This window comes from Girardinichthys multiradiatus, chromosome X (genome assembly GCF_021462225.1).
Source record: "Girardinichthys multiradiatus isolate DD_20200921_A chromosome X, DD_fGirMul_XY1, whole genome shotgun sequence".
NCBI lineage: Eukaryota > Metazoa > Chordata > Actinopteri > Cyprinodontiformes > Goodeidae > Girardinichthys > Girardinichthys multiradiatus.
Window position 1 is genome coordinate 2,120,815 of NC_061817.1, and position 25,128 is coordinate 2,145,942.

The window sequence follows — 25,128 nt, forward strand, 5'->3', positions numbered from 1 at the left end:
CCTGGGGTCTTTCTGCATGGAGTTTGCATGTTCTCCCTGTGCATGCGTGGGTTCTCACCGGGTACTCCGGCTTCCTCCAAAAGAAATACCTGTTAGGTTAATTCATCAACTTTAAAAGTTGAGCATTTGTTTTTTAATATTTATTTGATTTCTTTGCCCAGACCTATGCACTAGACCAGTGGTTACCAAAGTGGGGGTTGGGACCTACAGCCAAATCAGCAGAGTATTAAATACTTGTTCTCCTAACTGTAGTATATCAAGTACGAAACGCAACATTCAAGTTGCATTGTTTTCGCTACCATTTAACAAGCAAGGTGGGGTCCCCGCCATCAACCCGTCCTATACTATGTCTTTATCAAGACAACATGAAATACTGTTATCATGGACAGTGAAATCCAATTTGGGTGTGCTGCAGGCAGGTGTATAACCTAAAACAACGAAAACAAAATTAATGTTTAAAAACGTTATTTCTAGATATACTACTGATAAAGATAAAAAGCACAGAGCTGAGCTGTCAGAATATCTGGGTGTGAGAAATGTCGCTGTTGCCGGATGACAGGCAACAGCAACATTTTCAGCAACAGCAACATAGCTGATGCTGAAATGTTGCTGTTGTCAGGGCGGAGTGGAACGGAGAATGTGGAATCTGGGGGTAAGGCTGAAACTCAGCAGTTCAAGTGGACCTGCACATGTGGCTGTTATACCATGTTTTGAACCCCATCTGTAAAAAAGGTTGACTTACCAACATTAGATGTGCTGGGTGTCTGCAGCTCTGTCAGGTAGGTCGAGTCTAAAATGATAAAATACAAAAAATGAATAGTGGTAGCGTTACTTTGACAGGGTCTCTGTACAAAGCTACTCTGAGTGGGTTGTATATAGACCTGTTGCCCTGACATCCCACATCATGAAGGTCCTAGAGAGACTCCTGTTGGCCCACCTGAGTAAGCAAACAGTAAACCATCAGGACCCCCTTCAGTTTGCTTATTGCTGTGGAGTTGGAGTTGAAGATGCCATCATACACCTGCTTCAACAAACCCACTGTCATCTGGACAAAGCCAGCAGCACTGTGAGGATCATGTTCTTTGATTTCTCCAGTTCATTTAATACAATCCAACCTGATTTGCTTTGTCAGAAACTCCAGAAGACTCAGGTGGAGGCCTCAACAATCTCCTGGATCAAAGACTACCTGACAAACAGACCACAGTTTGTGAGACTGAAGGGTTGTGAGTCTAACCAGGTAGTCAGCAGCACAGGAGCACCACAGGGGACTGTACTCTCACCATTCCTTTTCACTCTGTACACCTCAGACTTCCAGTACAAGACAGAATCCTGTCATCTGCAGAAATACTCGGATGATTCTGCAGTCGTGGGGTGGATCAGAGATGGACAAGAAGTTGAGTACAGTAAGGTGGTGGACCGCTTTGTAGCATGGTGTGGAAACAATCATCTCATTTTGAACATGACTAAAACAAAGGAGATGATTGTAGATTTTAAGAGAAACAGGAATAAGTCAAAAACTATTTCTATCATGAGAGAAGAAGTGGAGGTGGTGGAGGAGTATAAATACCTCGGTGTTCACCTGGACAACAGACTAGAGTGGAGATGCAACTGTGAAGCCATCTACAAGAACGGACAGAGCAGACTGTACTTCTTGAGGAAGCTTAGGTCCTTTGGTGTTTGCAGCAAGATGCTGCATATCTTCTATAAGTCTGTTGTGGAAAGTGTGATCTCTTCTGCCATCATCTGCTGGGGTAGCAGCATCAGAGCCAGGGGCTTAAAAAGCTCAACAAGCTGATAAAAAAGGCTGGCTCTGTTCTGGGGACTAAAATAATGTTTTATCTGGTCTTGCATTGTGAATGGTTGTCTAAAGGTATACCAATTATTGCCTAAATTGGTTCCAAGACTAGCTTCACTTCATTTCCAGATTCTTCAAAATAATCCTTGGTTCTCAAACATAAATAACATATTGCATCAGTCTTTCGGTCATGGTTTTCAACCATCTTTGATCAACTTGTTTATATTGTACATAGCCCATTAGTCTTCCTTATTCTTTCATTCTGATTGGTAGTTTAGTTGGATTGTTTTAGTATAGCAAAGAGTTTGTTGATTGAAATATGTTTGACTTTGAGTTGACTTATTTTTGTTAATAAATTCTTGTATTTTAAGAAATTGTGCGAATTCATTCTATGTCTGTACAGAGTTTTGCTGTTCAATAATGTCAGAGCTTGGCTCATTCCTTTCAGTCTTGTCCTAATGCCACCGCCTTATTGGGCTGGTATTCACAGGAGAACCCTTAATAAACCGAAATATTATCAAGGCTGGACTATTGTAATTCTTTACTATCAGGATGTCCACAAATTGCAGTTAAAAGTCTTCAGCTGATCCAAAATGCTGCATTGGAATGTATGTACTTGACTTGAAATCTGTATTATTCGACTGAATTGACTTTGTAAAGTGCCTTGAGATGACATGTGTTGTAAATTGGCGCTATATAAATAGAACTGAATTGAATTGAAATTGCATTTTAAAGCTGAACAGGTTATACTTCAGAAAACATGAATCAGGGGTGATTATCAGATAGTTTCATTCAAATTAAGTTATGCACAGTAAACATATTTTGAACAGAATTTGTTGGAATATTCAATACGTTTTTTTGTGGCAATCTTTTCTTATATTGTCATAGTACGTATTGTGAATTGGCTCTGCATAAATAAAGCTATATTGAATTCAAGTGAATAAACTCCCGATTTCGATAACTCTAGATCCCCCATCCTTTCTGACCAAATTTCAAGCAGATCGATCAAAATCTCTGATCATATACGAAGGCTATAAATGACAAAAATGGGGTCAAAATTGCAAATTCAATCCAAGATGGCTGACCTGCTGTTTGTTTCAGAACATGGTTGCAAGAGAGTTTTAGGTAGGTCTTCTAGAGTTCAATATGTGTACAAATTTTCGTACCTCTTCGATAAAGTAAGGTAAATGCAGAGGGTGTTTTGAAAATTTGCAAAAGGGGGGTGCCATTGAGCTATTTTTATTGCGACTTTTGTGAAACCCTCAAAACACATAAATTTCACAAACTACTGACGCCTCCACCAAATTTGTTGAGTTTTTCAAAATGTTAAAGCCTCCAAAGATGCAATTAATTTGGCGGATGAATAATATTAATAAAATACATTCAAACTACAATAGGCCTTGGCAGGCTAGTGTAATAAATCGGACTGAAAAATGGTTGCTACTCCACCTCCTCAGTATTTTGGGGTATGTGAAAATGTAAATAATCAGAAGGAGCCATGTTGTTACGTACATACTAAAGAATAATGAGTTAAACAGTGGCATGTAAGTGTGCATCAGTCAACAGGAAATGCTTTGTAATTATGCTGAGATTAGCATAATTAGCAAGCTTAAGCTCATTCATTGTGGAAATTTTAGAAACTAATCAGAAGTGCATCATAATCATTGTGTTTAAAACACATTAACTCCAGAAACCAGAAGGCAAATTCACATGAATTTTACCTGAAGAGATGTGGAAATCTTTATGAAAAAGTAATGAAAATGTTTAACTTTTTTTTCCACAAACCTTTAGTGCAAATAAAAAAGACTTCTGTGGAAGATTCTTGATAAAACATAATCGAACTCAAATATGAGATTTTGTTCTGCCTTTCTGTGGTGAAAATGCATTGAGTAAGTTCATTTGCAGGCTCATGAGAGAGGAATCCCTCTGGCTGTACTGGCCTGTTTTGGTCTAATACAGCCGGAGTCTGCATTTCCCAGATGAATGAAACATCATTAGTAGTGTTTCTGCTGCTTCACCTGCTTTTGCTCTAGCAATTATCAGTAGTCTCTCTTTTACAACATAACTGTCATCAACAAAGCTCAGTACAATAGAAATATTTTCACATTGTGTTAGATCTCTGGTTCCATCTACTTCCATCTACTTTTCCTCAACAATATGCTCAGTCACTATGAGTTCATTTTGAATCTCATGGCATGTGTATGTTGCATTCCTGAAAATGGCAGGGATCAATTTAGCCAACTCTGGGTCTTTTTCTGTGGTATACTCAAACAAAGTTAAGAATAAACCACAACCAGTCTGTCCCAATGACAAACAGTGCACAACATCCCTCATGGTGGAACATGTTGGTCGCAGACGATAGATGGAGCTAATACAGGACAATCTAAAAAGAAAGTCAGTTAGTGGTGGAGGATCACCTTCCAGCAGGAAAATGATCCTAAACATACATTTTGTATAAAACGAAATGTGAAAATCAAGTTCTTTCACTTTTTGTTCTCACTTGGACAGATTTAAACTTTGCATTAAACTTGTGATGTTGATACTTTGAATTTGGTTGTTCGTTTTCCTCATCAGCTGATATAAATCACTCATGAAACAAGAGCCTCTATTGTTATCATTACTCTCTAGCTCGTAGCAGAATATGAAAAGTCAAGAAAGCTAAATTTAGAAAAATTAAAAACAAAATTTGTCCAGACAAAATAATAGGTTTTACAATGAGGTTGTAAAAGGTAACAAAATAAATGGCTTCAAAACCTAAGATACTAAAACACAACCGTTTGCTTTGAGAGTGACTAGCAATAATGAAACATAATCCACGGTTTGGTCGGGAAGTGAGCCAGCCTGTGAGTTCCTTTGCGTCAGAATGTACTTGAACTTCTGCTGTATGCTGGGTCATATCACTGAAATGGAGGAAACTGGAGCGTGACCTTAGATTTGTGGAACAAAGAAGTAAAAAATGGGATTTTTAAGACATGCCAAGAACTAGAGTCTGTTGCCCGAGGAGGGAGCAGTAGTGTGAAAAAACGGGAGGGGAGGGATCCTGATTTGGACGGGCAACAACACACACATCTGGAAAACATTAAGGAGAGGGACAGCGAGTGGAAGAAGGTGGGACAGACAAAGGCAGAAATCTGTGAGAAGAAAGGCGTTAAACATACGCTGAAGTCTTTCAGGTTGAAATTATGTTTAAGTTACAAGTCTTTGGAAAAACAAGTTAACCTGTAAAAATAGAGAGACTTACTTCACCCAGGAAGGAGGAAAATAGAAGGAAGGAAAGCAACTTTAGGCGCCTGGCCGCTTCAGAGACCAAATCTAGGACAACTGTCAAGCTAACAAAGCATTAAGGGAGTTTGGCTTTAAGAGGAGTGTGACAAGAACTGAGAGAAGTAAAAGTCATCTTCAGGTAAAGTCCAGATTTCATTTTACAGATAAAGAAAAAACATAATCATAAACTCCACTTTTATTAATCACCATGGTCCAAACTTAGGATTTTAAATGCATATGGTATGATGTAATTAAATGCTAAATTTAAACTTACTGCTTCATTTGTGTTTCTTATATTTGTATGATCTGAGTACTGTTAACTTAAATGTTGAATGTTCTGTCTAATTTATTGTGGGCTCTCCAATGCAGCTCCTCAGCCCTCACCAGGTGAGGTATGGTTACAGGATCTCTGTTCTCTTACCAAGACATTAGCAGCTGTTGATCCAGTGGAGGTTGCAGTGGGCTATTACCCAGATACTCAATCACATTGATTAGCGAGGGTGTTGGGGGAATGACAAAACTCTGAGCTCATTGTAGTGTCTCTTAAACCAGATGGTAAGGCCCATGCGAAGGCCAGGAGTTCATGTCAGGTACTTTTTAATCTTGTGGCAGGTAAACGTAACAAATTTACTTTGATAAATAGATTAATAAAAGGCAATAAATTGTATGTTTCTTATTATGCCTTGTTGCCATGATAATACTTAAACTATTATTATGTTGCGATGATAATAGTTGCCATGATCCCCTTCACAAGGCACTGTGAAGGGAATCCACAGCTCCCCTTCACAGTGCCTTGCAAAAGTATTCATATGGCTTGAACCTTTTCCCTTTATTCATAGTACACCCACAAATTTCAGTGTATTATATTGATATTATACATGCAAGGCAAGTACAAGTTAGGAGATAACTGTGAAGTGGAAGGAAAATAATACATGGTTTGCAATTGTGTTGTGCCAATATCTTTAGCCCAGTACTAGTAATAGTACTGTCAGCAGATTCTCCAACCTGAGGGGTGGATCTCAGTAGTTCCTCCAGTGTTACCATGGGCATCCATACTGCTTCTCTAATTCATTCTTGCTCAGCCTGTCAGTTTAGGTGAATCCCCTTGTCTTGTCAGCAGTTGGTCCACCATCGTTTCATGTTCAGGTAATTGAAGAGAGCTCTGTGAGATGTTCAAAGCTTGGGATATTGTTTTAGATCTTAACCCTGCTTTAAATCTCTCCACAACGTTCCCCTGTTCCTTGGTCTTCGTGATGCTGTTTATCTAACAAGCCTCCGAGGCCTTCAGTTGGATTTATACTGAGATTAAATTACACACCCTTCATAGGAAGGGTGACCAGAGGGTGTGTTCCAACTACAGGGGGATCACACTCCTCAGCCCCCATGGTAAGGCCTATGCCAGGGTATTGGAGAGGAGAGTCCGGCCAATAGTCAAACCTTGGCTTCAAGAGGAGCAGTGTGGTTTTCGTCCCAGCCGTGGAACACTGGACCAGCTCTACACCCTCTGCAGGGTACTCGAGTGTTCATGGTATTGCCCAACCGGTCCACATGTGTTTTGAGGACCTGGAGAAGGCATTGGACTGTGTCCCTCGTGGGGCCCTGTGGGGGGTGCTCCAGGAGTAAGGAGTCGGGGGCCCTTTATTAGGGGCCATCCGGTCTCTGTACAAGCGGAGCAGGAGTTTGGTCCGCATTGCCGGCACTAAGTCGGACCTGTTCCCAGTGCATGTTGGACTCCGGCAGGGCTGCGGGCAGGGCCTGTCCTGTTCCCCCCTGTAGGGGGTCTGGTTTGGGGACCAGTGGATTTCGTCTCTTCTTTTTGCAGATGACGTGGTCCTGCTGGCCCCTTCTAGCCAAGACCTACAGAATGCACTGGGGCGGTTTGCTGCAGAGTGTGAAGCGGCTGGGAGGGTCAGCTCCTTCAAGTCCGAGGCCATGGTTCTCGGCTGGAAAAAGGTGGCTTGCCCGCTTCAGGTTGGAGGGGAGATTCTGCCTCAAGTGGAGGAGTTCACGTATCTCGGGGTCTTGGAGCGGAAGATCAACAGATGGATCGGTGCGGCTGCCGCAGTAATGGGGACGCTTTGCTGGTCCGTTGTGGTAAAGAGAGAGCTGAGCCGAAAAGCAAAGCTCTCGATTTATCGGTTGGTCTACATTCCTACCCTCACCTATGGCCATGAACTGTGGGTCATGACCGAAAGAACGGGATCCTGGATACAAGTGGCTAAAATTAGCTTCCTCCATAGGGTGACCGGGCACTCCCTTACAGATAGGGTGAGGAGCTCGGCCATCCGGGAGGAGCTTGGAGTAGAGCCGTTGCTCCTCCACATCGAGAGGAGCTAGTTAAGGTGGCTCGGGCATCTACACCGGATGCCTCCTGGCCGCCTCCCTCAGGAGGTGTTCCTGGCATGTCCCACCGGGAGGAGGCCCAGGGGACAGCCCAGGACGCCTTGGATGGACTATGTCCCTTGGCTGGCCTGTCAACACCTTGGGCTCCCCCGGAGGAGCTGGAGGAGGTGTGTGGGGAGAGGGAAGTCAGGGTGCCCGCGCAACCCGGTCCCGGATAAAGTGGGAGACGACGAATACGAGTAAATTCCACACAGGTGGGCTATGTCTACTAATTAGGTGATGGCAGAAGGCAATTGGTTGCATTGGACTTTATATATGCTCCTTTTCCATGGGCTGTACTTCACTCAGGCGTTTTGTGACTGTTTCCATTACAGGCTTTTCCTGGCCCAGTACTGGCTTTCTTGGTACCTGGTCATCAGCAGGTTCCATCAAGGAAGAGCAGGGCCGAAATTTGAGGTGAACAGACTTCTGTTCACTGGTTGGCTTTGAGCACGGTCAGCTGTATGTCAGCGGCATGAAAAGGTGTTTGCCAAGGTAGCAGAGAGAATCACAAGCCACAGGTTTTATCGCTAGGACTGATTGTTAATGCTCTCCACTCTTTTCGGATTTTTATTTGGAAAAATGGAAAACCATGTACCATTTTCTTCCTACTTTACAAATAAGCACTACTTTGTGTAAAGTGACAAATATGAAAAAGCTCAGCCAATGTAAATATTTATATAAATTCAAATAATTTATTTTTCGACATTTGAAAAGAAAGATTGAAATAACACACTAGTTTAAGGTTCACTTTTTTTTATTTATCAGGTTAGGTATACTGCAGTCATTTCTACTGGTTCTTTCCTGTGAAGCGCTTCTGCTTAGAATCAACAAACTATACTTCATCAGGTGTACTAAGCTTGCAGTAGTTACTCTGGCTTTCCAACCCCTGTACCAAAAGAATTTTCTGTGTATTTTCTTCTTTGCTTTTGGAGAAATGATCTGCACTCTGAGGAAGATGCTGTAAGTCATAGAAGACATGGGAAATGCCTTCAGCAGTATAATTAGGGTTATTGAGCTGGGGAGGGAGCTTCCTTCCCGTCAGCAGTTAGACTTCCTGTGTAGGGTGGCTGCTAAGGACAATTCAGTTTGGACCTCTAGTGTAAACGTGCTCATGCACACTAACACATAAGTATTAAAGACAAACGTTAACTCATTAAAAAAGGTCAAAGAAAATAAACTGAGCTCAGGTAAAAAATTTTGACTTAACAAACCAACTGACTGCACAGACAGAACATAAATGATCTAACAAAGAAATGACACACGAGGGTAAATATAAATATAATCAGACCATTATTGACCAGACCAAATGATTTCATTTAGGTATTTATACAGATCTTTAGTTAAATACAAACAAATTACTTTAACGAAAGAATATACAATATACACCACCAGCTCCAGCTGGAGGTGCAGCTGGAGCTGGTGGTGCAGTCCTATTATCCTCTCCATGTATTCAGGTGCCCTGAGCCCTGGCCACCATCTTTTGTCTGGACAAACTCCCAAAGATCATGGAGGGCGAGACACCGTTAAAAGAAACAAGCATGAATATAATCACAAACCTATGGTGATAAATGACATGATTAAAAATATATACCTGACAAATAGAACAAATACATTTAAACCACTCCATAAACTTCACAAATTAAAGTGTGTCATTTTGTTATGAAAACCATAAATGTACAAAACAATAAATGAAGGTGCATGAGGCTTACCAACTTTCCTGTAGTGTGCCACCCCACACTACACACTGACTACCTGATCCATTAGTCTTTGGAATGTTGCTGGGGCCCCATACCGACCAAATGGTAGGACTCTGACCTCAAGTGTCCCTCAGGAGGTACGAAATGCTGTCAACTCTTGGGACTGTTTGGTGAGGGGCATCTGCAAGTAACTCTTACGCTTCACAGCTGCATCAGGTTTTAAACAATGCTGTGTTCCACCAAACTGCTGTGACCTGAGCACTCTTAAAATATACTTGAATTAATCAGAGGTGTTAGCTGAGACTGTGATTCACTGGTGAGGTGGCTTAGATCCACTACAGGCAATGTTAATGAAGGCAAGTAGTCATTAACTTCTTCCCCCTCTTCTATGCTGTGAATAAGCAACACCTCTGCTTCACTCTCAGTGCATGGAACCCTCTAATTGAAAAGGTTGGCATGGAGCATTCTACTCCCTCATTGGAGACCTGGTGTGGAGACTTAGGTAGTAGGTCCAAGTTTTCTCTGTACTTCAAAAGGCCTATGTAATTTTTCCAGCAACTTACTGACAACATTACCAAAACCTTTTGGCATGGAACAACATTTTTTTATCAAACCAAACCTTTTGGTGCTAGTGACCTGCTGCTCTATGACTCTGAACCAGTTCACTCACCCACAGCATCCTTCTAATGCACAACATAAAATAACAAGAACAGGTTCCTCTTTACCTTGATCTCTCACGGGAGCATGATGTTCTCAGCAGGGTCAGATGGCCCCTCACCTCATGGCCATAAGGAGGTGAAATGGGGAGAAACCAGTGAAGGCCTGAGGTGCTTCTACAGGCAAAAAGGAGGTATGGCAGCCACTAGTCCCATTTAGACCCTGTATCATTAACAAACGTTTGAAGCCTTTTTGTTTTTTGGGAGTATGTTTAAAGCTCTGCATTCCATCCGTCTGGGGATGATGTGAGGTTGTCTGCACACTCCTGATGTCTAAGAGCTTATACACCTATTTCAGCACAAGGGTTACTGACTTTCCTGTAGTGTGGCCATTGGTGTGGCCATCACATCCTCACTCTACTACTTATCTATTTAAAATTGTGCGGGAAAAGGCCATGACAGATCCAGCGCTTTATGGACCCCTAAAAGAACAAAGTGCAGAGAAACACTGTTTAAATTGAGGTCTTTTGCTCTAATCTGTCTCTCTTGCTTGCAGGATGTCTGTGTCTCGGAGGTGCTTGTGCTGCGTTAAATACTTGATGTTTATCTTCAATCTTATCTTCTGGGTTAGTATTTTCACCGATTAGTCACAAGCTGCTGACTTTGTAATAGAACACATATTCTGCTGATCTGATTTTCTAAACTAAAAGTTCTAATAATAATAACAATAATAATAATATAGCTAAAATTGAAGAGTACCACCTGGGCTCTGTATTTATTTTTCTGTCTGAAATGGTTTGCATTGACTCCTAAAATTGTGCCTTATCAATCTGTATGCACTATATTGCCAGAGGTATTAGTCTGTCTACTTTTACATGTACATGAACCTTGATGACATCCTAATCTTAATCTACAAGGTCCAATGTGTTGATAGACCCACTGTTGTCAGCAACAGCAACTTTAACTATTCTGTAAACATCTTCCAAGGTTAGGAGAGTGTTCATAGTTGGATGAGAAAACCAGAACTGCAGCCTCCGCTCTAATTCATCCTAAGGGTGTTCAAGAAGGTTGAGGTCAGGACTTTGTGCAGACCAGTCAAGTTTCTCCACACCAAACTTTATACACCTGCAGTCATGGAAGTGATTTGAACACCAGAATTTAGTGATGTGGTGCTGTGACCCAGTATTTTTGGCAATATAGTTTATTTCATGACGGTGTTTTAATCCTGCTCTGATTTTACATTTCCTTTAAAGCTGGGAGGATGCGGCTTGTTTGGCATCGGAGTCTGGCTATCCTTCACACAGGCCGAGTTCTCCTCTCTTCCATTGTCCTTTCCATCGCTCTCAGCTGCCAATCTGCTGCTGGTTGCTGGTGGTATCACTATGGTCATAGGATTCCTGGGTTGCCTTGGAGCTCTAAAGGAGCAGCGCTGTCTTTTGTGCACTGTAAGAGAACTGTCATAATTTCTTTAAAAGCATTTAAAAATGTTTTTTAGTGAAGATTTTGTGCATTTAAGGATTATTAATACAAGAAAGGGCATTAAATAAGAGGAGACAGGTGACCATGTAATAAAGGTGTCTAACTTTTGAATGCAACATGTCATTCTCCAGCTGTTCTCTGTTTTGCAGTTCTTTGTAATCCTGTTGATCCTGGTCCTGACAGAGGTCACTTTGATGCTGGTTTTATACTACCTCCATGACAAGGTGAGCTCACGATCCCCACAGTATCCGATTTTTCCCAACAAAGAACAAAAACAAATACAATCAAATGAACACAAGAACAAAGCTATGCAACCCAACCTATAATGTAGATATAGAGACAAGTTAACACGTAAAAGGCTGGACTTGGAGTCTCATACTTGGTTTCAATAGTGCTGCTAACAGAGAGACGCTCAAATATCAGTATATACGGCAAGTTTCAGATGAACTGCAGAAGAGAGACCCACTGTTGGATAGTTTTTAAATGCACCTTTCCCCAACTATCCAGCTTCTTCTTCACCCAACGTGAGACGCATGCAACCCAACGCATGCAACCAGAACACTCCATGTTAAGACACAGTTCTACTGGAACCCTCTAAAAAACCACAAAGTTCGACCTCCACTCCAAACCTCTCTTCCTCTTGGACAGAAGAGGTGATCTGTGACTGACTTTGTGTTGACCCCCTCTGTCCTCCACCTTGCCTGAATCCTTCAAACTGCTTCTCTGTGCATGCTGCTGAAATGGCAGTGAAGCCAAATGATAGTTCTAAACCTTTTCCTCCTGTACGTTCACAACAGAGCTTTGATTATGGATCTCCATCGGACCCCCTGCCCTGACATGTTCCCTCTACCCTTCCAACTATGCCAGCACTGCCTACAGTTAACCAGATTCTAAAGGAAGTGAAGAAGAGACTGGAGGCAGGGTGGAGTGGATGGAGACGAGGGTCAGGTGTGATGTGATGGAGGTTAAGGATGTAATGAGACTTGCTATGATGTACGGTTTAGAGACAGTGGAAATGTCTAAAAGATCGGAGGCTGAGCTAGAGATGGCAGAGTTAAAGAGGCAGGGATTTTCATTTTCAGGTGCTCAGCCAAATAAGTACAGGCCCATTTCTAAATTTTATTTCACTTCAAGAATCAAAGGTTATGATAAATACCAATCTACTTTGTTTTTGTAAAATGTATTCAACAGAAACTACTTTGCCTAAAGTATTCAGTGTCATCATGATGGCTTCAGACACTGGAGGAATTTACTGTTTTAGTCTTGTTAAACCTTTTAGCAGTCTTTGACACAGTCGATCCACCATCTTAACAGTCTTCCTAGTTTGTTTGGGATTACTAGAATTACTAGATTACTAGATAACTACCCACCTTTGTCTTCATTCTCTGGACCTTGTGCTGACACATGGCATTGAGTGTAAAGACATAACAATATTTTCTCATAACCCTGTCCTGTCTGACCACTTTTTAATAACCTTTGAGTTTAATTTAACCAAGTACTCCACACCTGAAAGAAAATTTCATTATAGTAGATCATTATCAGACAATGCTGTAACAACCTTTAAAGAAACTGTTCCACTTCTGATTTCCTCATTATCACAGAAAAACACAGTGGAGGGCAATAATTTTGTTTCTTCCCCTTCACAAATTGATTCTTTTGTTCATAGTGTTACTTCATCTTTGCGTGGTGCATTAGACAATGCAGCCCCCTTGAAAAAGAAGGGAATTATTCATTGGAGGCTAGCTCCATGGTTTAATTCAGAGCTGCGTACTTTAAAGCACAATGTTAGAAAATTGGAGAGAAAATGGCGCTCTACACACCTAGAGGATTCCTACTTAATCTGGAAATATAGCCTACTGTTGTATAAAAAGACACTTCACCAAGCTAGAACAGCTTATTTCTCATCATTAATAGAAGAGAACAAGAATAATCCTAGGTTTCTCTTTAGTACAGTTGCTAAACTTACACAGAGTCATAGCTCTGTTGAGCCATCCATTCCCTTAGCTTTCAGCAGTCATGACTTTATGGGATTCTTTTTGTATAAAATTAATTATATTAAAAATAAAATCATTGACATACTCCCGAAGATGATTACTTCATCCTCAGCAAATGAGACAACATTGGAAGTAACTGTAGAACCTGATCTGTGTTTGGACTGATCCTGTGGAGCTTCCTGAGTTATCAGAAATATTAGCTTCATCTAAACCTTCAACTTGTATGTTAGACCCAATCCCAACCAAATCATTTAAGGAAGTGACCTGTTTGAAGAGTTTCAGTCAGGTTTCAGAGCTCATCATAGCACTGAAACAGCTCTGCTGAAAGTCACTAATGATATTCTTATGGCCTCAGATAATGGACTTGTATCTGTACTTGTCCTGTTAGATCTCAGTGCTGCATTTGATCCTGTCGATCACAATATTCTCTTAGAAAGGCTGGAATGTGCTGTAGGGATCAGGGGAACAGCGCTAAACTGGTTTAAATCTTATTTGTCTGACAGATTCCAGTTTGTTCATGTAAATGATAAAATCATCTTTAAACTCCAGGGTTAATTGTGGAGTACCACCAGGTTCAGTACTTGGGCCAATTCTCTTTACTATATATGCTTCCAATAGGTAAAATTGTCAGGCAGCATAGAATACATTTTCACTGTTACGCTGATGACACTCAGCTTTACTTATTCATGAATCCTGATGAGCCCAACCAGTTAGATAGACTACAAGCAAGTCTTGAAGACATAAAAACTTGGATGACTTTAAATTTTCTGCTTCTAAATTCTGACAAGACAGAAGTTGTCGTCTTTGGACCGGAGTCTTTAAAAAAGAAACTGCTTAGTCAATCGCTTAACCTGGATGGCAATAAATTGACCTCCGATAATAAAGTAAAAAAACCTGGTGTTATTTTTGACCAGGACATGTCATTTAAATCCCATATTAAAAAGGTTTCTAGGATTTCCTTCTTTCATCTCCGGAACATTGCCAAAATTAGAAATATCCAGTCGAGGAGTGACACTGAAAAACTAGTCCATGCATTTGTTACTTCAAGACTGGACTATTGTAATTCTTTACTATCAGGATGTCCACAAAATGCAATTAAAAGCCTTCAGCTGATTCAAAATGCTGCAGCAAGAGATCTGATGAAAATTAAAAAGAGTTCATTGGCTCCCTGTTAAATCCAGAATAGAATTTAAAATTCTCCTCCTCACATATAAAGCCCTTAATGATCTAGCTCCATCATACATCAGAGATCTGATTGGTCCATACGTTCCTAACAGAGCACTTCGTTCTCAGACTGCAGGTTTACTGGTGGTTCCTAGAGTCTCTAGAAGTAGAATGGGAGGCAGATCCTTTAGTTATCAGACTCCTCTCCTGTGGAACCAGTTTTAGTCCGTGAGGCAGACACCCTGTCTACTTTTAAGGCTAGGCTTAAAACTTTCCTTTTTGATAAAGCTTATAGTTAGAGTGGCTTAGGTTATCCTGTGCTATCTTCCTTATTTTTTACCTCCATCTTCTTCCCTCCCTGTTGGATGGAGTAAGGGGGAGTCAGGTTTAGCCTAAACCAGCTCAGTTATGGTTGAGGTGCAAACACACCCTCCATTTCTGCTACCTGTATGACCTTCTCTTTTCCAATAGTCATGGTCAATCTGACAGAAAGAGGTATCCCAATCGTTGTGGTTTTTAGTATAACAAAGGCCATCAGTGGGCTCTAGATGGACAAACTGTCTACTTTTAAGGCTAGGCTTAAAACTTTCCTTTTTAATTAAGCTTATAGAGTGTCTTAGGTAATCCTGAGCTATCTCTGTAGTTATGCTGCTATAGGCTTAGGCTGCTGGAGGACATAATGACCACTTTTACCCTCTTCGCTACATTCTCACACTACTCTCCAATTTTGCATTATTTGCTGTTATTTCAGCTTTTAACTTTGTTCTCTCTTTTTTCTTCCTAGAAGCTACACCTGGCCTGACTCTGTGTCTACCTGTGACACCTTTCTGGAGAGGGGCATCGTCCAAGCTTCTGCTGGCAACAATTTAATGTTCACCCTCTACCAATGATACACTTAGCCCTGTCTTTCAGTGTTTAACCCTTTCTCTCTCCTAGACATGGCAATTGACTGAGCTTCTACTGTGACTAACTCTATGTGCTCTCTTTCAGACTCTAACCTTGAAAACTGGCTCAAAGTTTATCTGTTCTTTCTTTCTAGATGAAACGACTAAAGGAGCTACATCCATTAACATTTACTTTTCCTTCCCATAGAAAGGACTCCTTCTTTGTTCTCTTTGTCTCTCTGGTCTGTTCTCTCAAACCCCCAGTCGGTCATGGCAGATGGCTGCTCACATTGAGCCTGGTTCTGCTGGAGGTTTCTTCCTGTTAAAAGGGAGTTTTTCCTCTCCACTGTCGCTACATGCATGCTCAGTATGAGGGATTGCTGCAAAGTCAACGCCAGTGACTGTACACTGTCTCTACATTCTCATCCAAGAGGAGTGAATGCTACAAGTCACTGACTCGATGCAATCTGCTGGGTTTCCTTAGACAGAAAAACTTGTTATCCAATTTGAATAAATAACTGAATCTGACTGCACTGTTTGATGGTTAGGATTAATTGGAATGTATGTGCCTCACTTTTGTGAAGTGCCTTGAGACAACATGTGTTGTGAATTGGTGCTATATAAATAAACTGAATTGAATAGAACTGTTTTACAGTAGTTTAGATCCTAACTTTTAAACAGAAGGTTCAGTGTCTGTATAATACAGATTATGTCAGATTCTACTGATGTGGGTTATCCCAAGGCTCTGCTTTGGGCCCATTTGATTTTTTGCTATATATTCACTGACTTGGACAGATTATTGATAGTATCCACAATAAAAACAAAGTGTTTTGTAATTCACCCAGTCACACTCACTACCACACACATACTAACAAACTGATAAGCAGATTGGTAGGCAACTTGAGGTTATGTGTCTTGCCCAGGGGCGAGTGATAGTAGGAAGCTGGAATCAAACCAATTTTCAGATTGCAAGACAACTACTGTTACCACTGTGGATATATACTAAAAGTGTTGCTGCTGTTTTTACCTGTTTAGATTAATTCCTTTGCCATGCACTTTGGAAGAAGAGAAAATGAGTAAGACACACTCAGGGGATTGCTGAGAATAAATTAATCATTTACCGGACATTTCAGTGTAAACAATTGCCTTCAGGCATCACCTAATTAGTAAACATCCACCTGTTGTCACATAACTTTAGTATGAACAACATCAAGTAAAATATTATAAATGCAGTTGAACATTGGAGAATAATCGGCATCACGAAGACTAAGGAACACAGCAGACAAGTCCGAGAGAAAGTTATGGAGAAGCTTAAAGCAGAGTTAAGGTTCTAAAACAAAATCCCAAGCTTTGAACATCTCACAGAGTTCTGTTCAATCAATCATGTGAACATGGAGAGAAGATTGACCAACTGCAGACCTATGAAGACATCTGCCTAAACTGACAGGCTGGGCAAGGAGAGCATTAAATAGAGAAGCAGCCAAAAGACCTATAGTAACTCTGGAGGAGTTGCAAATATCCACAGCTCAGGTTGGAGAAGAATTTTTGTTGCGCACTCCATAAATGTTACCTTTATGGAAGAGTGACAGGAAAAAAGTAATCTAAATAAGCCTATCAGAAGTCCTGTTTGAGGTTTGCCAAAAGCCATCTAGGGAAAGAAGCAATTATATAGATTCTAAAAGAAGCTGCTCTGGAACAAAATTAACATTTTTGCCAAAATGCAAATCAATATGTGTGGGGGAAAAAATAACACTGCACATTACCCCAAACACACCATCCCCAGGGTAAAACATGGTGGTAGTAGCACCATGCTGTGGGGATATTTTTCTTCATCATGGAGAGGGAAGCTGGTCAGAGTTGATAGGAGGATGGATGAAGCTAAATCCACAACAACCCTGAAAGAAAGACTGTTAGAGGCTGCTAAAAGCTTGAGACTGTGGTGGGGGTTCACCTTCCAACAGGGGCACAACCATAAACACAGCCAGAGATACGATGTGATGGTTTAGATCAAACTATATTCTTCTATTGGAATGACCCAGTCAAAGTCCAAACCTAAATGGAAATTGATGTTCACAGAGGTCATCCTTTCAATCTGACTGGCCTTGAGCTGCATTGCAAAGAGGAAATATTTCAGGGTGTAGATGACTAAATTTGGTAGAGACACGCCCAAATAAACCTGCAGCTGGAACTGCAGTGAATGGCGGTTCTACAAAGTGTTGACTCATGTGGGCTGAATACAATGTTTTGAAAGCATTATATGCTTTTCACAATTATGCGCAACTTTGTGTTGGTCTATCTCACAAACTAAATAAAACACATTGAACTGTGAAGTCATTAAGGTCTACATGAAAAAGTTTAAGGGGCTTGATTACTATTGCGAGACACAGTATGTTGTCATCAGTTATTCATTATGTGTCAAGGAAACTCGAGCTTGCTGTCTTAATCAATCTCACAATTGAACATAATGTAAGAAGAGGACAATGACAGTGATCTATCCAAGCTTACCTCCCCAAACCATCCTGCAAGAAATGAATGAGTCTGACCATGAATAAAGAAATATTGTCTGAATAAGTAACTGTGCATCTTTCTATGTTTTTTGTAGGTGGAGTTACATGCCAAGAGTAATTTAAAGGATGGTATGAAGAAATATAATTCAGAAAATGAGCTGCAAAAATCCTGGGACAATGTGCAAAAAATGGTATGCATGAACACACATGAATCCCTCATGCCAGGTTTTTCAGTATGTCACAGATCACAGCAGCTGTAGTTGCATTTAGCTTTACAAATTTATTGTGCCAACATGCTTGGAAAACATTTGTCCAAACATAATTATAACCACCCTGCTGATGAATCAGTTACTACAGAAACTGGTTTATTACCAAACAGAAGAAAAATATGTGGATTTATTTTCTTCTCCATGTTTCTGTGTGCAGTTCAAATGCTGTGGAGTGAACAACAAAACAGACTGGTATGAAGTGCTGAACAGAACGCTGCCCTTGTCCTGCTGCCCCGGTGCTGAGAGAGAGACGTGTAAAGAATGGAGTGAGGTTGGTCTGTCACTCAGTTCTAAGGGGAACATTTGAAACCCCAGGAAGGGGTGATATTTCAATTCCCAAATCACATTTTAGTTTTTTTTTACCCTGTAATGGAAGCAAAATATTTTCCAGATGCATGAGTTTGTCTGACCGCCGCACATATTTGCTGGCAGTAACCACACATAGGAAAATGATTTGTTGCTGAATTTCTTAGACTGCAGTTATTTCCTGATTAACCCCGATTGCCCACATTTGACAAGAGCTCAGAGTGAGACAGGGGTCTGGGGGTGAGGTAGGGGGGGTGTCCATGATAAAAAAGTGGGAGGAACAGATTCAAGATAGAACAGCATTGTGTGTCATACAATAGAGGAAATAAAAGCTGGTAGCAGATGTTGTTACAGATACTGAAGGTGAGAGGTTCACAGAGATTAGGAAGCTGCTTGTAAACCGATGCCCAGTTTATCAGCAGTACAGGATCTTATTAGGGTCTACAGGTAAGGTAGGCTCCCTCTACATGCAAGTGTTATATTTAGACAGTGTATTGTCTTGATAAATACTTTCATGTTTCATGTCCAGGCCTTTTTAGGACATTAATAAATAAATAAATAAATAATTATATATTGAATTAGGTGCACTTTCTTGCTCCACCGGCGTTGTCTTGGTAAGCTGATCCAAGGGTGACTCACACACAATTTAGTATAACTGTTTAATTGGCAAAGATGTACATTCAATTTTTGTTGTTTGGTTAAACTGTACTATTTAGTGGTGTCACATGGCTCAGCGGTAGAGCAAGCACACCATACGCAGTGGCTAAATTCTTCGACACTGGTATCCTGGGTTTGATTCCTGGCCCTGGGCCATTTACTGCATGTCTTCTCCTTCTCTCTCTACCCTACTTCCTGTACTGCTACTGATAAAATAAAGGCCACTAATGCCAAAAAAACAACTGTACTATTACCATTTTTCAGAAAAAAACAACTGCCCTTTTGTCACTAAAGCTCCTCTGGCTCATCCTTTTGCTGATGTCAGTCTTCTACCTCTGATGAACTCCTTTGCTGTATTACTCATCAGAATCTCTCCCACATTTTGTGTGTGAATGTCTGCAGCAGGGATGCTATGCGAAGGCCAAAAACTGGTTGAGTGACAACATCCGCCCCGTCCTTGTGTTTGGCGTGTGCATCGGTGTTGTACAGGTACCTGTCCTTATATTTATTCATTATTTATTTGTTTTTATTTTAACAATTTAGTTGAAAACCTGTTATCAGAACTGAATAATCTTTACTCTCTGTTAAGCCAATCCTGTTTTACATACTGTGGTCCACTGTGGTACATCTAATTTTAATTTTCAAAATGTATCATTGTTGAAGGGTAGTAAAGGTAGTAAAACTTCAAAACCTTGATTTTGTTGTCCTTAAGGCACTTTGTAACTAAACTGGTGGTCTATTTCAGGTCACTGTCAATTTGTAGGAACCATTTGTGTCCAAGCTTTAGCTTTTTGGCCAATTGTCTTGAGACGTTGCTTCAAGATTTCCATATCATGTCCTTTCCTCGTCATGCCATCTATTTTGTGAAGTGCACCAGTCGCTCCTATAGCAAAACATCCACACAACATTATTCAATTCAATTCAAAAATACTTTATTAATCCCAAAGGGAAATTAAATGTTGTTATAGCTCATATTATGAAGGTTTCCTCAAAGAGCCATTGTAGATGCTGATGTCTGTGATGCTGCCACCACTGTACTTCACAGTTGGGATTGTGTTCTCGAGCTTAGAAGCTTTACCCATTTTCCTCAAAATGTAAAGATTATCTTTATAGCCAAGTTTCATCAGGGCACAGAACATGTCTCCACAAATTAAGCTCTTTGTCATTGAGTGCATTTGCAAACTGTACACTGGCTTGTTATGCTGATTTAGGAATAATGATTTTTCCTCTCTAAATGGCCTTTCAGCCCATGCTGCTACAGGACGGTTTTCACTGTGGAGAATAACACTTTCTTACCAGCTTCAACAGCATCTTCACCAGGTCTTTAGTTTTTTACTAGGGTTGAATCCCACATTTGACACAAAATCGTGTTAATCTCTGGGAGACAGAACCAGTCTCCTTGAACTGTATCATAGCTGGACATCCCCATGGTATTTATACAGGGGCATCTCAATAAATCAGAGTATAATTAAAAAGCAGTTCGGTTTCCTTAGTGAAACACATTGTATAGATTAATTACAGACTAATGTCTTCAAGCATTTGTTTCTGGTTATGATGATTTTAATGACATTTATGATTAGAATGTTACACCATGGCACACACATGACAGCAGAGAGTTTGAGATGTTGCTTTAAAATCCACAGATGTTCCTCTGTTTAACTCACAGAAGCTTACAGAGCCATAAAAATGTCACCTGGGCTTTCTGAAATTAGTTAAAATATTGTAATCTTATTGTATGTAAACTTAAGAACCAGAAGAAAGCAACAAAAGAAAGTAACAAAAAACTCTTAATTGTTCTCTCTTTCATTATTGTGACATTTAGCAAATAGAAATAATATGGGTAAACCTAACTGACCTAAAACAGCCACAGTTTAGTCTGACTTACTGTCAGGCAGTTTGAATCTTTTTCCAGACTGTGTGGGAATATCTGATTTCAACTGTACATGTAAAACTGGCAAAAACATTTATTTCAATAAAAAATAATCATAGTAATAAAAACAGCCTAAAAACCAAGGATAAAAGCTTAAAGTCATTTCTTAAAATCCTAAAGGTAAACTAGAAATTTGGTGCAGGGCAAAGTATGCCAGCAGTGGATATCTCAAGGTTACTGGAGCAGCTTATCTTGGTGGAGGGCACACAGCACGACAGAGCTTCTCCATCAGACTGGTCATGAGAAAATGGTCTGACAGGCTCTCCAGAAGCAGAGTGCTTTGACCAGTTCCTTAGTTTGCCCTTCCTTGTTAATCCTGAGGCCGTTGCTATGATTTAGCTGTGGTTGTCAAGGAAACATGTCACATTTAAACAGTTTTGTGTCTTAATTGCAAACCAATCATTTCCAGGACCAAACCAGTTGTTTGATGACCAAACAACCCTCTAAGAATTAATTAGAATTTAAGTGATTTAATTGAGTTGCATTTTAAAGTTTTATTGAATTTTAAATATATTATTTAAGTATCTGTTAACAGTTACACTTAAATAATCTGACATTTTAAGTAATAAAATCTACCCAAATAAAACATGCCAGTATTTACACCAGTTGTATTTGTAAAATGTAAATATTTTTTGTGTAATGTATAATTAATATTTGTCAGCATGTTTCTTTTACTGTTTGACTGCAGAAAAGGCAGAGCTGTGATCAACTTGTAATTATTGTTAGCTTGGTCATTGAGCTCAACTATTTGCAAATCCTACTAGTTTTTTGATTTGCACTTAGTACATGGTTAATTTGGTGGGATGCCATTCACAATCCCTGACATCTCCTGTCATCTAAATCAAATGGAACATAGGATCCGTTTCAGTGATAAAAATAATGAAATTGTGTTCTCTGACCCATGTGAATCATTCTCTCGACAGATCTTGGCCCTGGTGTTTTCCATGCAGATGTATTGTCAAATTCTTCATGCTGAGAAGAACTTGGACTAACAGCCGGGTACCGACTCACATGGACAGTGTGGCTGGTCATAAACATTAAGGGGAAAACCTCCAGGCCCTTAAGCGGGCTCTGAGAAATGCTCTGAGGTGACAGGGTAACAATTATTCCAATACAACTTTTTCTATAGTGGGTATGTTCAGCGTAGATCAGCCAAAAAATCATGTTCTTAACTTCATCAATTTAAACACTACATATTGCATTGGTATGTACATTTATTTATTTTCTATTTTCTGCTGATTCAGTCTCTGCTGGCTCATGCTATTGCTCCTGTGCTGTATTTAAGGGCTTATTTGCTAAACAAACTGGCTTGTTTTATCAATGTGTTCCTTTTATCAATGCAAATGTGACGGTAAAATAGCTGAAGTATTTCATGTGAGCAACAGTTCTGATCTGGTAGAATCAAAAACACAGACATTAATCAAGTTTTCTCTCATAAGCATTTAGGTATTACTAGACACTGACTTCCCTTCAACTCATTGCAGATTATTTGAGTGTAATATCATTCTGTGGCAGACTGAAATGTGAACAGGGCATCATCATGCATACACATTATGCTCCAGCAGATTTATTGTTGTTGTTGATTAGTGTTTTCTTCACGATACTGGGGTAAACTGTGCAAGCTGCGCAATGTTGCCAGATTGGACTGGTTTCCCCCCAGTTGGGCTTCTTTTGAACAGGTTGGGCTGGGGAAAAAATACCTTTGGGCAGGTTGCGGATATATTTGGAAGGCACTAAAAAGTTTATGTTCTTAGGTCAAAAGTTAGAATGTGTTGTTGTAGGCTGCTATTTTTAACATTTGATGGATTTTTGCAAATAATTCAAAAAAAATTCGATCAAAACATTTGTCATTGTGTGACAGAAAAGTGGAAAAGTTCACGTCTCAAAATGTTGTCTTTTCACTCATATCAAAAGTTCACTTATATTATATATTACATTATATATATTAAAATAGAGAATCTGCCAAACTTGATGTCATCAATCAGTGATGGTCATTTGTTAGTCAACTGTCTCTGTGAAATTATATTGGTCAATAGCAAACACCCCGAAATGCTGTTAAGTGTTCATCTAATATAGACTGAGGTGCGGCCTTTCATTTGTTAAGCTTTGACTTGATGTTGAGAGACAGCGTCATGCTGAAGGGGGAAAATATAAAAAATATCCAGAAAGCTAAACGGGTGGATTGCCCCTGTCCCAGAGGATGACTCCAAAGCTTGTTGTAATACACAAATCTCAACGCAACCTCATGATTTTAAAGAACATAGTGCCACAAAAAAATAGGTCGTGTTCCATGAAATGAATCTGGTGCTGCTCAGAACGTACATAGACATTTTTGGAGGCAGGTGCTCAAGCCAAAAAAAAAGGACATCTACCATAAATATATTTCTAAAATTATAATTTAAGAAGTTTAGATATTTATGCTTTCATAGCCTTGCTTTGCTTGGCATTATGCTGCAAAATTTGTGAATGAAATAAATCAATGTGCTGTGGTTGTAATCAAGAGATTCACTGAATCAGCTGAGAACAGACTGCACAATAGTTACCTGCGTCGAGGAATTACTATTACTATGAGTTTTTACACGAATAATAAACCATTAACCAATATCAATATAACTCATGTAGCTCATCTTAAGACCTCCCTTTCATTTCAAATCACAAACCTACTTTAGGTAGTTAATGTTAACAATGGAAGAATGATTATGCTGATAAAATAAAAAAATACAGGTAGTTAACTTTTTCCTATTTATTCATTGTGTTTTGTTTGCTGCTCTATATCATAGAACATTATATTCAGCCTTCTATATAAATTAGACTGTAATGTACAAAACATGTAGGCCAGAGGTGTCCAGTGTCGGACTTCGAGGGCCGGTGTCCTGGCAGCAGTTGATGCAGTTTGCCCTCCAGTGCTCAGCACCACATGGAGGCTACGTGTAGGAGCAAAAGGGAGAGGCAAGGCGGAGGCCTGTGCTTGTGTGACTGAGAATTCCACTCTTTCTGTGTAAGACAGGAATCTGACACCTGAGGGTAGGCTACTTCTAGGCTTGTTTGCATACTACACAGTGATTGGGAGTTAACTGGAGGGCCAGGATGGCAGGGTCTCTGCTGACTCCAGACAGACGATCACAGGCTGCCCAGACGTACGGAGCCCAAAAAGTGTCAGGCTCCATAAAGAAGTGACAGCACGGGGCAGAGGCACTACAGAGAGGACAAAAAACCCTCTGGCTTTCAGCAGATTTGATTTAGGGGGGCCTTGCCCCCTCTTGTCCATGTGTATAGCTGGCCCCAGTTCAAACTGAAATTTTATGATTGTAAAGTTTGCATTTTTAAAAACGTTAAGATTATCATGCAGTATCTCCATTAATTCTGTCACAAATTTAAAGGTAAATTTTAACTTTTCATTTAAATGAAGTGATACATAGTTTGTTCATGTTATGTTGAGAAACCTTTAAACATTTGGTCTGTAATGTTGCTTAACTAGACTCGGTGTGTGTCTGAATAAGACTTTGTTTTCATGTGTTTAAATGAGAATATTTTCAGTTAAATTACTTTGTTGTTGTTGTTTTAATAATGTTTATATATGATTTCTCTTTCAATGTCCGAGCATAGTTGGCCAAAGGACTTAGAAAATAATAATCTTGAATGTAGTAAAAACCTGTCATATCTTCATCTTAAAGTAAAAACTATACAACCATCTATTTGTGTCCCTTATTTAACACTGCCAAGACCCACTATATCTAACACAGGCTACTTTAATAGGTACATCTGCTCAGCTGCTTAATAACCCTAAACAGCAAATCACATGGCAACAGCTTAATGCCTCAATGTGGCGAAGATGACTTTCTGAAGTTCAACCTGAGCATCAGAATGAGGAAGAAAAGGGGTTTAAGTGACTTTTGACATGGTGTGGTCGTGGGTGCCAGCTCTACTGGGATTTTCACACAATCATTTCTCAGGTTTACAGAGAAATATACAGTGAGTAGAATCTCTGTGGAGAAAAAATGCCTTGTTGTCTGAGGTTAAAACAGAATTATGTTTTGAGGCCATAGAATTGCAATTGCATAAACAACCATGCATTACAGCCAAAGTATTGCAGCAACCCAAAAGGGCGCTCCTGAGAGACACTGTAGTGTTATGAGGTTTA

At 40.0% G+C, this 25,128-nt stretch overlaps 1 protein-coding gene across 4 annotated transcripts; it reads left to right on the forward strand.

The window, feature by feature from the left end:
* Positions 1 to 2,191: 2,191 nt before the first annotated feature.
* LOC124863358 (tetraspanin-9-like) lies at positions 2,192 to 24,680 on the forward strand. 4 transcript variants are annotated; one of them, XM_047357705.1, is made up of 9 exons: positions 2,192 to 5,198; positions 9,899 to 9,991; positions 10,354 to 10,423; positions 11,051 to 11,242; positions 11,426 to 11,500; positions 17,921 to 18,016; positions 18,252 to 18,365; positions 19,460 to 19,546; positions 21,911 to 24,680. In XM_047357705.1, exons 3-9 carry the CDS (start codon positions 10,355 to 10,357, stop codon positions 21,977 to 21,979), a joined length of 702 nt encoding a protein of 233 aa, XP_047213661.1. In that variant the 5' UTR covers positions 2,192 to 5,198; positions 9,899 to 9,991; position 10,354; the 3' UTR covers positions 21,980 to 24,680. The 4 variants fall into 4 exon arrangements, with proteins under 4 accessions (XP_047213661.1, XP_047213662.1, XP_047213663.1 ...); XM_047357706.1 differs by having other exon boundaries at positions 9,902 to 9,991; XM_047357707.1 differs by lacking the exon at positions 9,899 to 9,991 and having other exon boundaries at positions 2,193 to 5,198; positions 19,463 to 19,546.
* The last annotated feature ends 448 nt before the right edge of the window (positions 24,681 to 25,128 follow it).